Here is a 12,500-nt window from a genome sequence, read left to right as displayed (position 1 = left end):
ACATTTTCAGATTTTCCTCCAGATCGAGTAATTTAGTCCTCATGATGCAATGCTCCAAACTCAAATTATATTTCCATTATATACTTTAATTAGTCTGTGAGAGTATATCATGGAAAATCGCATTACACAATGGATGAAATCACTCGAAGCTCCTAATTTGAAAACTATAGCACTTACAAAAGCGATATAGACAGCGATTTGTAGGTGTGTAGATGAGGCATTTGATGATATGAGTGAGGATAGTGAATAAAAAAAACATTTTGAGCGCTTTATCGTTAACAAACTGTTGTGGCCTGTTCCAACCCAAGGCAGTGTTGAGCAGGCCAAACAAAATGGTGAATTAAGACCCGAGCGAGGGAGAGCGAGGTGTCTGAGGATGTGCCTTGAGAAAGGATATAATTTTATATGGCCAATAATTATCTTCAAAAGGAGTGTTTTAATTAACCCAAACATCCAGTTTTCATGCACCATTTGGAGTTCTCTTCGTATGCATGCAATGTTTCAGGCTGCTAGGTTTCATGGTTTTGGAGTTATGGAGGAGACACACACACATTGACATACACATTGACATACACTACATTGACATTTATTCGTACAGATATTGCGAACTGTGGTGTCTGTCCGTGTGTTCGTCTGTCTCCCATTTCCATTTCACTTTTATTGATGCAATATAGTCTGTCACTTTATTGTCCCTTCCATTTATCATTAAAATCAACATGAACATCTGGATTACAGTAGATTTAATACAGATCTTCATTGATTAACACACAATTTAAAATAGTTTTGTTTTGCCGTCTTTTTAGACAAATTCAACCTCTGCCACCCGATACTGCACCGCCATTTCACTTTGGGCGGTAAAGTAGCTCAGAGCTTTGGCTCTCAGTGAAACAAACAGTGCAACAACAGTTAACGTTTTTAAAGTCCATGAAATAATTTAAATGAATTGATTAACATAAACTTTTCCCGTCACTTGAGACGGATACTTTTGCTTGCTTTTCCCGTCACTGGGGACATGTACTTTTGCAAGTCATAGATGGAATTCAGTGTTCCCATTATAGTCAATTGATGAGTAAAGCATGGCAGTGCAATAAAATATGAAGAGGAAATAACAATAACAAGCTATTCAGTAAAACAAAGAACACTTATAAAAATAATGAAAAAATGCTGAAGAAATACGAGATGTAGAGGAGTGAGTTACGATGACACATTGACAGTGGATGGCAAAGACAGAGAAAGGGTAAAGTTCATTTTGATAGCAAAGGTTTGTTCACTGGATAAAACACGTTTATCGGTGAAGGAAAGAAGAAGGTGAAGGAAATGTTCCGAATCTTCAAGCCACCACTCTCGTGGCTCTACTCTACTTGTGCTTGTCACAGCAGAATTCTTCACGTTGTATGACTCTCGGAAGAGTTAAATATGTTACACTTTTCTCTTACCGACCACTCTCCAAAACCTTATCGTAATAGTGATAAAGTTGTGTCAAAAACTGAATTTACTGTACCTCACAATACAAACTGACTAGTTCTACGATAATTGTTCTTGTTCCTATTCAAAATCTAATATCCTTTCTAATTTTGGAACAGCTGCTTGCCCTGGGAATTCTTTAATAGCAAACGATGCACAAGAAGGTGGAGGTGGAGTGGAAGAGGTCAAACAGAACTCCATAGGCAGCAGTAAGTAATAGGTATGGGTCCTCAAAAGTTCTTACGATACATTTATAAATGTTTCCTGATATACATATAGTTTAAGATGTACAATTCACAAGTGAAATGTGCAAATATCCACTTGCAAATCACACGAAGGTCTGTTCATACAAACACAAACCAATGTAAACACAGAGGAAGCCAATCATGTGCAGATTATTTTTATCATCACGTAAAGGAAAGGAAGGCCAACGTGAGACAGTATGCTTACAAGCTCACGAGGGCGCATATTGAAGATGATCCGCTCAGCATTCTCGCTGTCATGGCGGCTCTCGACAATGGCCAAAAGGAGCTTGGAAGCATTATTCTGGGTAACAGAACAATGTGTTAGTCATGGACACTGATGAGTTTTTACTATCACATAGAGATTTTAATAAAACTTCAACTAAGAAAAAGTTTTAATGCACACACATCTAAAAAAAACATTTCTCCATTATTCTCAAAAAGAACCATAATCCATTGCACTGAAAAAATTTTCCATAAAACACAGGTGTATTCATCAAGTGATTTCCTAGCTTCCTCTGTGGGCATCCTATGTCATGCAAAGTCCTTCCTTGGCACACCTGAGCTGCTGACCAAGTACAAAGCTTTCATTTGCAGTTTGATGGAATACTGCTCTCCCCTCTGGGGTGGTGCTCTTGCCTCACACCTAGCTCGACTTCACGCTGTGGAAACCACGGCTTTTAGGATCATCGGTATCTCCTGCGATGAAGCTTTCACTCTCCCACTGGAGGCAGGTCGGTGGTCTTTCTGTCTTGTAGTCTCCTTTCCGGCCTCCTCCCCCACCCTTGCTGTCTGTGATCTGTCCCCCCTATATTTCCTCAGGGTGCCCAAGATCTGCCAAAAACCCCTTCTGGTGACACTGCCAAATTCAAAAATCACTGCTCACCTTCACTCTTTCATTCCTCTTTTTCCCCACCTCTGGAACAAATGCCCACACTCTCTTCAATCCGACTCCTCCCTCCAGGTCTTCAAAACTGCTGTTCACCACCATCTCATATCTTCCCCCATCCAAAATCTTGATCTTTACTACCCCCATTAATCCACCACAAATCCACCTCATTGAAATTCCATGTTTTCCTTTCTGAAAGTCCCTGTAGTACAATCTTGTTTACCCCGTGTACCCTGCCCCATCCCTCTCCCTTCCACGGGTATCCTATTGTCTTTGTTCCCCACTATTTTGTGCTTCTCTCTCCTGCCCCTCTTGTATCCTGCCTTGTTAAATGTTTCTGTGTATTAGCTCTCACACGAGCCTCGACTTGGTATACAAAAAAAGAAGTTATTTGGTGGGGTTTTTTTGTATGCATATAGTCCGGGAGCCAACCGATCAAAATTAAAAAAAAATTGCCCGGTCTGCTATAAAATTTTTGTGTTGATTTTCATAAAGAGACACCCTTTGAGTATATGAAAACCAATGTTGGCAATGGTGAAACTCTTGCGCAACAACACAGTCAACACTTTTGCGAGCCCCCTCTGATAACAAAATGTTGGCAAAAGCGAAGATGTAGGATGGGGGTAGGGGTAATTCATATTGTCCTAAAATCATAACCACTAAACCTATATACACAAATGACCCCTCATATTAAAGAGGAGTTCATTTCCTATATCACAATTGGTGTAGATTTAACCTACCTACAATTGACAAGGTTATATGTCAAACAACAAAAGATTATATGTCAAACAACTCAGAAATGCTTGACTATCAATGGGGTCAGGAACAAGAACATACTTTTACATGCCATGGTTTTAAGGAAGATAAAATTAGAAATGGATTAACACAATATTGTGACATGAAACATCCTCTTCAGAGGAAGAGTCACTCTCTGAAACAACTCCACCACATGAACCTCTCTGACCAAGGCATATGCATGTCACTCAGCAAGGCACAGCAGCCTTTTTGCATGAACATCGTTTCAGACATTTGGATAATTTGCACATGCAAGACACCGTTTTGTCTATGTTTGGCTTGGCTGGCTTAGACATGAGAATTGGGACCAGTTTTCCATTGATAAGGGTTCTGCCAAATGTTGTGGCTGGGGGAAGTGCTCGGTCACTGAGATGTGCACGTCTATACAGAAGCAATTGATACAATGCTCTTAAAACAAGGAAGTAAAACGCATCTTCTGTTGCTGGCAGTGACCTAAGGTCTAATTTTGAAGAGACAAACATATGCTGCCTGAGGGTATCCAAACAGCTGAACCCTTTTTGGCCATGCAGAGCAGTCCAGTATACTCTGGCCTCATCAATGACACATTCTGTTGCTGCCATTTCACTATCTCTTCCAAAATCAACAAGGTGGGGAAGGTTTCCTATCAGTCCCAGAGAAACCTGTGCCGCTCTTCTTTTCACAGGAACACAGGCATCATCCCAACTGACTGGAAGAGGGGCCTTGTTGTCCCTCTCTGGAAAGGGAAGGGTGATCGCCAAGACTGCAAAAACTACCGAGGGGTGACGCTGCTCTCAGTGCCGGGCAAGGTCTTTGCTCGGATAATTCTTGATAGGGTTTGCCACCATCTGCTTGAGCACCAGCGTCCAGAGCAGTCAGGCTTTACACCAAAGAGGTCAACGATTGACCGTATCCTTGCACTTCGTGTCCTCACCGAACACAGACGAGAGTTTCGGCAGGGGCTGCTTGCAGCCTATGTTGATCTCTGTAAAGCGTTCGATTCAGTGAATCGGGATGTCCTCTGGAGGATTCTTGGTCTTCGTGGGGTGCCACCGAAACTGATCGATCTGATGTCTGAACTCTACTCTGGTACTGAGAGTGCTGTGAAGTGTGGTGGTACCATCTCTGACTTATTTCCAGTTGTTACTGGAGTTCGTCAGGGATGTGTACTTGCCCCCACACTTTTCAGCACTTGTATGGACTGGATTCTAGGGAGGATGTCGGAGAGATCAAGTTGCGGTGCATCGTTTGGCAATGTCAAGATCTCAGACCTTGATTTTGCAGATGATGCAGTCATCTTTGCGGAGACTTTAGACATCCTCTTGGGGGCCCTCGAGGTGCTGAATGAGGAGTCGGAGCCGTTGGGATTACGGATTTCTTGGGTCAAAACTAAGATCCAGGCTTTCGGTGACATCTTGGATGCTGCTGTCCTGTCTGTGTCTGTTTGTGGTGAGGATGTTGAGGTCGTGGAGAGATTCACTTACCTTGGCAGTGATATTCATGTCTCCGCAGGTTGTGAGCCGGAGGTCAATAGACGTCTGGGTGGGGCCTGGGGAGTCATGGATTCACTGGATCATGGGGTGTGGCGCTGCCGGTACCTGTGCGGGAGGACGAAAGTCTGAGTCTTCAGGTCCTTGGTACTTCCAGTCTTGCTCTATGGGTGCGAGACTTGGACTTTGACCAAGGATCTGAGACGGAGACTTAATTCCTTTGGTACCAGGTCTCTTCGGAGAATCCTTGGCTATCGCTGGTCGGATTTTGTGTCCAACGAGCGGTTGCTGAGAGAGACTCGGATGAGATTTGTTACCTGCATAGTCCGTGAGCGTCAGCTGCGGCTGTATGGACATGTGGCTCGTTTTCCTGACGCTGATCCTGCTCACCAGATTCTCTCAGCGAGGGAGTCTCATGAGTGGGAGGCCAGTGGGCCGACCACGTGCCTCATGGTTGCAGCAGGTTGACCATCATCTCAAGGAGATGGGGATGGGCCTGGCATCTGCCTGGGGGATGGCCAGACGGAGGCCCCTGGAGTACCGGCGGAAAGTGGACGCAGCGACGCGCTGTTCTGGCACATGCTCCCATACCTGACCTGACCTCTTCTTTTCCCCTTCTGAATGGGTAGCTCACTGTGTCACATCCACACAACACATATGTGCACAGAAGTGTAGCTGCGACATCAAGAGGATTTTCTGGTACTTCTTGCTCAACACTTCTACCAGCTCATGAATAGGTAGGTATTGATTCTGCCGTTGTATCCAGAGTTCTTGCAATGTGTTCAAGCAGCAGAAGTGATATATACACAGCATAATTATGTCTGTATCTGTTGCATGCACAACAGCTCGATGGTGATCAAGATATTCCACACAATACGCAAGATGAGCAATAATCCTTGTGTCTGCCTCTTCATGTTCTTCACAAGGTAAGTCCAGAACTGAACTTGATGCTGATGTGATGGAAAGAGTGTGACCTTTGTTTTCCATCATACTACCAAGAATGATGGTCACTCCATCCGGAATAGCTTCAGGACTCTCACAAAGGGAAGTGCCAATGAAGTTCTGAAGATTTCCTTTATTTCTTGGATTCTTCATGAATAAATTCCAGTCCGGAATTTCTAGACTCTTGGATGGTGAGAATTGTCTTGCCTGGTCTGTCTGGTTTCTCCTCTGCTGCTCATCACCCTTCAAAGTATGGCTATCATCAAAATCATACTGATCACCAATGATGTTGACACAGTTGCACATTTCAGGTTTCAACTGCAGGATACACCTGCTTGCGAAGATACAGCTGGGGAAGTTCACCAAATGTTTTCGCACCCATTTTTTGGTATTTATTTACAAATGCCATTGTGTCTACCAGATAAACTGTGTATAGGTCACTCTGTGGTAATGATGGCAGCTGTAAAACAACATCCTGCTCAGCTTCAGCAATTAGCACTGCCACGAAATCAGACTCGTTGCCTTTGCGCATTACAACCCCCTGTGCTAAGCGTGGATCAACCTCAAACAGGGATGATGGATAGTCTGTCCACTCATGGGAAAATGCAATCTGTCTTGTGACTGGGTCGGCATCTCGATAGAAACACAGCACACGTGTAGTTGCAGTCTCATCTTGATAGATCCTGATTAAACTCTGTTTCCTTGATGGTTTTGATTTCTTCTGTGAGGAGAAAGTTACCAGCTTCAGTGGTTCAATCTTAATAGAGACCACCTCTTCTGCTTTCATAATGGCTTCCATGCCCTTAGCTTGAGCATGGACCAAGTCTTTTGAAGCAGCCTTCTCACTAGTTGCTCTATTGAGCAGAACCACTTGGTTGTTACACTGGAATGGGTTTATCATCTGCTGGCATATCACTTTCTTGATCTCCTCAACATGCATATGTTCTTCTGTTGCCTGCTTCTGTGTTTCTCCATGATGAGTAGATTCCTGTTGGCCTAGATTAGCCATAGACTTTATGTTCTCTGATACAGCTGTGAGAAATGGTGCTGTTTTCACATATTTATCTCGAGCAGCTGGTGCCTGAGATATGCGTTTGAACAGAGATGTCTTCCCTTCATTGTTGTATGTCTGCTCCAGGGCCATGTCACTCCAAACACCATTGAATTTTCCTTTGGAAGAGTGAACTGTGAAGTACCCAACCTGGATCCAGCAAACCTTAACCGAACTGTGTTCAATAGAGTAAGAGGATTTTGGGGGTAGGGGTAACTTTGGTTGACAAAAATGTTAATTTTCTCTTTAAAAATTGATAGAACTCAATCAAATTTGCTGTTTTAATTAGCCATGGATACCATGTTCATATCACATTAAGAGAAATTAGTATTCTAATGCAGCATCTGCCTATGATAAGAAAAGTTCTAAAGGCCATCTTCAAAAAACGTTATTTTTAAGGCATTTTTCACAAAATTATGTACTTTTACGAGGTTTACTTTCACAAAGGCAATTTTTTTTTGTCATTTTACAATGCACTGATTGAATTCTTACATTTAGTTCACATTTATTTTTCATGAATGTGATTTTTTAATTTTTTTAGAAATTTTATTGACAATTGCTGTTTTATCAAATTTTTCAAATCTTCCTCAAACAAAAACGGCCGCCAAAATTTTTCGCAAGAGCTTATGAATTGCCAACATTGGTTTTCATGAACTGCAAACATATATCTAAACATCCTGGGGGTGTAAAATTTTATAGCAGAGGCTGTAAGGTCCAACCCTAAAACAGCCTCGTACACAGGTTGGCTCCCGGACTAATAGTCAAGGATTGGAGAGGAGCTAGTACTAGTACATCAGACGTTAAAGGGGGAAATAAGGAGTATAGGTCAGTGGGTAGGAAGCAAAATGGAAAGGTTTTTTTTTCTAATTGTGTGTACAAAAGTGGTCGCATTTTAGTGTGTTCAAGCAGCACCACAAACTACAACCTTTAATTCACAACCATATCCTCAATTTCCAATATGGTGTTGGTTTTGCCTTTAACCACAACCACAGAACCAAACCTGTCACTGACACTTTCAAAAGTTTGGTAGATATACAGTGACCTGCAAAAGTATTCACTTCCTACCAATAATGCCACATTTAGAGGAACTACAAATTATGCAGAAATAATTTTTTGAAATGAACTTTTTTATTCAAAACTGAAACGATCAAACTAAACACTGTTGTTGTTGAAGGAGGTTACATGTCAGGAATACCTTCAAGAAACATGTACAAATCAAATTTCACTGGTTGTAAAAGTATTCAGCCCCTTAGGTCAGTACTTGGTGGAAGAACCTTGTGCAGCAATGTCTGTTGTGAGTTTTTTGGGGGAGGGTCTCCACCAGCTTTGCACAATGAGATGGTGAAATCGTTGCTCATTCTTAATGTGAAAATTTATCTTGTTCTGCCAAGTTTGATGGAGATCGTCGATGGACTGCAATGTTCAAGTCTCGCCATAAATGCTCAATTGAGTTCGTCAGGACTTTGACTGGGCAACTCAAGAACACATATTTTCTTCTTATTCTGCCACTACAGTGTGGCTTTAACTTTGTGCTTCGGATCATTGTTCTGCCAAAATGTGAATCTCCTACCCAGTTTCAGATTGATCGCTGACTCAAGCAGGTTTTCATTCATCAAGGATTATCCTGTATTTGCACCATTCATCAGCCCTTCTAGCCTGAGAAGTTTACCAGTCTCTGCTGATGAAAAGCAGCCCCATAGCATGATGCTGCCACCACCATGCTTGACATTGGGATGGTGTTGACTGGGTGATGTGCAGTGGTAGGCTTGCACCAAATTAATGCTTTGAATTTAAACCAAAAAGTTCATTTTTTTTGTCTCGTCTGACCACAAAACGTTTCTCCACATGCCTGCATTATCATAAAGATGTTTTTTTAAAAAAAATCAAACTCCATACAAGCTTCTGAGATGCGTCTTTTCAGTTATTGCTTCTTTCTAGTCACCTGTCCATGGAGACCAGCTTTGTGAAAAGAATGGGATGTTGATTGATGAACACTGACCCCCATCTCAGACAAAGTGCTTTGCAGATCTTTCAAAGTCATTGTTCTATTTAAAGTGACATCCCAAACCAGTTTCCTGCTTGCCTGGATGCTGAGTTTGGATGGGCGACCTGATGTTGGCGGAGTCTGGGAGGTATCATACGTTTTCCACTTCTCAATGATGGATTTCACCGAACTCAAAGTGCTAATGAGTGACTTTGAAAAATTCTTATAACCCTCTCCTGAACGGTGCTTCTCCACCACTTTATATCTGACTTCTTTGGAAAGCTCCTTGGTCTTCATGTTTGCCTTGTTGGTTTGAACAAGTGAGCTGCACCTTAAAACTCCTTAATTTTTAAGTTAAACCACTGATTACTTATCGGTGAAACCTATTACACATATTTTGTATCCTCGCAACCAAATAATCTGCTCCTCAAGTGGCAGGGTTAATTTCGGCAAAGGGGTTGCATACTTATGCAACTTAAAATTATCTGATGTTCTCTGTTACTCTAACGTATCCACATTATATCTGCATTTTGTCGCTTTATCACTCCGGAGTAGTTTGTGAAGACTATGAATTGTTTGATTTGAAAAGATCATGAAATGAGCTCAGGTGGCATCAAAATATGAAAAGATTGGCTGGGGGTGAATACTTTTACAGGCCACTTGTATGGTGTAACACCATATCATGTTTTTAAAATTTCTCCTGGCGTTATTTGTCAACAGATTTGGTTTTCACGTCCTATTTTCAACATTGGCATGATTCCACTTCATAAGAAAAAACACATAACTGACATTTCACTTAGAAGGCCCAATGTGTCGGAAATGCAAAAAACCTTGAAATCCAGTATGCAGAGATTGTCTGCTCAAAAAAAATCAAATCCCCTTCACATTCTTTGACTGTCAAACCCCTCCATGTCAGTGCTCTCTCCCACATCTCTTGCAAGCCCACATCCTTTATCCCCACCCCTTCGATGTGTTTCCTTCCTTAGCATCCCTTCATTTCATGTCCCCTCTTTCTGCATCCCTCTCACCCCACCCCCTCAAAGCTTCCTCTCACCCCACCCCATTTCTGCTTCCCACCCCCTCTCAGCTCCCCCTCATCCCACACCCATCCAGCCCCCCCCCATCATCCCTCCCACCCACCATCCCACACACTCCCACGCCTTCTCCCATGTTCTTCATCATGTGGACCACAAACATCCGAGGTCTCTGCTCCAACCTAACAGATCTCTTAATCCAGGCTGCTGCTAACAAACCGGACATCATCAGTTTAACAGAATTCCTCCTCCTACAGGATATCCTTGACTCCTTAGTGTCTCCCTGTGGCTATTGTCTCCTTCAGTTTTATGGGCCTGAACCACGTCCTGGCAGCGGAGTTGCACTTTACATCAATAACTCAATTTCTCACTGTCAATGTACTGATCTTCCACCTCCCAAACCCCAGGAGTACGTTTGGCTGTGACTTCCCCTCCACTCCCACCTCTTGTTTGTCTATGTGTTGTACCATCGTCCAAACAGTGACGACTCCATAATTTTTAACCACTCATCCCAACTCTCTCTCTCTCTTCCTGATATGTGGTGACTTCAATTGTCACCACGCAACTTGCCTGGGTGTGGTACCTCTCTCACAAGCATGGCACTTATGCGAAGGACGTCTGTGACTCCATGGGATTGACTCAATCTATGAATTTTCCAATGTGGATTTTTCCCAATGGCAAATCATCCCCCTTTTGGATTTAGTGAAGACAAACTTCCCTGCCAAAATCTCCAGCTCTTCCTCTGCTCCAATTGGTTCATCTGATCATATGCTTGTGAGAGTCACATCAAACCTGAGAGGACATAGACTCTCCCCTCTGGGCTGGATCCCCTGCCTCACATCCCACACAGTTTGATTCTGTTGAAACTAAGGCCTTCAACATCATTGGAATCTCTCACGATGAACTTGCCTGAGCTGAGTCTGGGCCTATCACTTTGCCATCGCCGACAGGTCGGTGGTCTCTCTGTCTTCTTCCGCCTCATTTCTGGACTTGCACCCTCTGCCCTCTCCATGCTTTGTCCCCCTCCAGGTATCTGCAGGACACATGTGGTCTACCAGTAACCCCCTCATGGTGAAACTGCCTAAATACAGCACCACTGCCCATCTCCACTCATTTATTCCTCTTTTTCCCACCTGTGGAACCAACTTTCACATCCTCTTCAATCCCATTCTTCCCTCCAGGATTTCAAGACAGCTGTTCACCACCATCTCAAGTTACCCCCATCCAAAATCATGATCTTTTCTCCACTCATTAACCCCCCCCCCACCCCCCAAACCTCCAATAAATTTGCTTTTGTATCCATATTGTCCATACTTTGCTTTCTCCTTTACCCCTCATCGTAACCTGCATCCCTTGTTTATCCGTCCCCAAATACTTTCTCCCTCCACCCTGCTGTTGGTGTTTCCCCTTTCTCCCTGCTGTTCTCTTTGTTGTGTTGTGTACTGATTTGTTTTGCATCATAGCTCTTTCACGAGCCTAGAGGAAGTATAGTAAATAATAATTTTAAAAAGAATTATCATCTCTCCTGACATTCTCAGTGCTGGCAAGTCTCGCAGCTCACTCAGGCAGATTGAAAGGAATTGCAAGCAGCCATCTCAGTTCACGACTGGTCTCATACATCTACCAGCCCTGATAATAACTCAGCATGGAAATTCTTCCACAGAAACCTGCTCTCTCTCTCTCTTATGCACAGATTCATACCATCTCATCTTCAGTTATCCTACCCTTCTTTCCACCCATGGCACGCTGTGTTGTGGCAGAATGCTGTGTTGTGGCAGTTGCTCTGAAACAACTTGTCTTCTCATCTCTCTTCCTAGATAGCAAACCCAAACCGAAGGCAATCTCAGAACATTCCACAAAGCTGCAACAAATGGGTGTCCACTCTCAGGTGAGCCAGAAAACAACATCTGCACAACCTGAATATTGAACTTTCAAACTTGTCTCTCTCATCTAAAACCTGGTGGCATCTTGTTAAGTCTGTTTCTGGAGTATTCTCCCACTCCTTCCCTCCTCTCAAATGGTACCACAGCTGACTCCACTCATGAGAAGGCCTCATTCTGTGTTTGCTTCCAAATCTTATGTCCCCAACCCCTCACTCTTTGTAACCCACCCTACCCAGTCACACCTAACCGCTCCTGTGTATTTTGCACCTGACAGGGTGGAAACGTTTCTGGTAACTGTCGACTCAGATTTTGCAAATGGACAAGATGGCATCAGTTCACATGTCCAAAAATATGCTCTGCTGCTCTTTCACTTCCTCTTTCTTCCTCCTCTTTTCACCCCATCATTTGCCTGAGATTATCTTTCATCTCCTTGGAAATCAGCCAACATCACCATATTACATCATTAGAATGGCACTGGGGAGAGCATATACCTCCACCAAGCTGAACAGTTTATGTTTTGTATCCCACTGATAGGCCGGATCTGCATCCTAACCTGAACCGAAATCTAATTGGCTTGTTCTTTTCACCGACTGAACTCATCGACCAAGTTTTATTATAACCCGTCCACAAATTTTTGAAATGCCATGCTATACAGTATGTCGTTTTTGGCCCCCATCTCTCAATGGTGAAGAATTGCTTAGCAAATGAAAAAAATTCTCGGATCCAGATCCGGATCTTCAACAAAAT

At 43.0% G+C, this 12,500-nt stretch overlaps 1 protein-coding gene across 1 annotated transcript in view; it reads right to left on the bottom strand.

The window, feature by feature from the left end:
• Positions 1-12,500, bottom strand: part of LOC147032632 (inositol 1,4,5-trisphosphate-gated calcium channel ITPR1-like) — a 578,387-nt gene that overhangs the window by 131,408 nt on the left and 434,479 nt on the right. The window contains exon 42 of the mRNA XM_085850787.1: positions 1,915-2,010. Coding sequence (XP_085706913.1) covers positions 1,915-2,010 — 96 coding nt within the window. The remainder of the gene's footprint in view (positions 1-1,914; positions 2,011-12,500) is intronic.

The sequence above is a fragment of the Eptatretus burgeri genome, chromosome 2 (genome assembly GCF_056783735.1).
Source record: "Eptatretus burgeri isolate ZD-2024b chromosome 2, Ebu_testis_v1, whole genome shotgun sequence".
In the NCBI taxonomy this organism is placed as follows: domain Eukaryota; kingdom Metazoa; phylum Chordata; class Myxini; order Myxiniformes; family Myxinidae; genus Eptatretus; species Eptatretus burgeri.
Note: the sequence above shows the minus strand (reverse complement) of the source record. Positions and strands in the feature narration are given on the sequence as shown.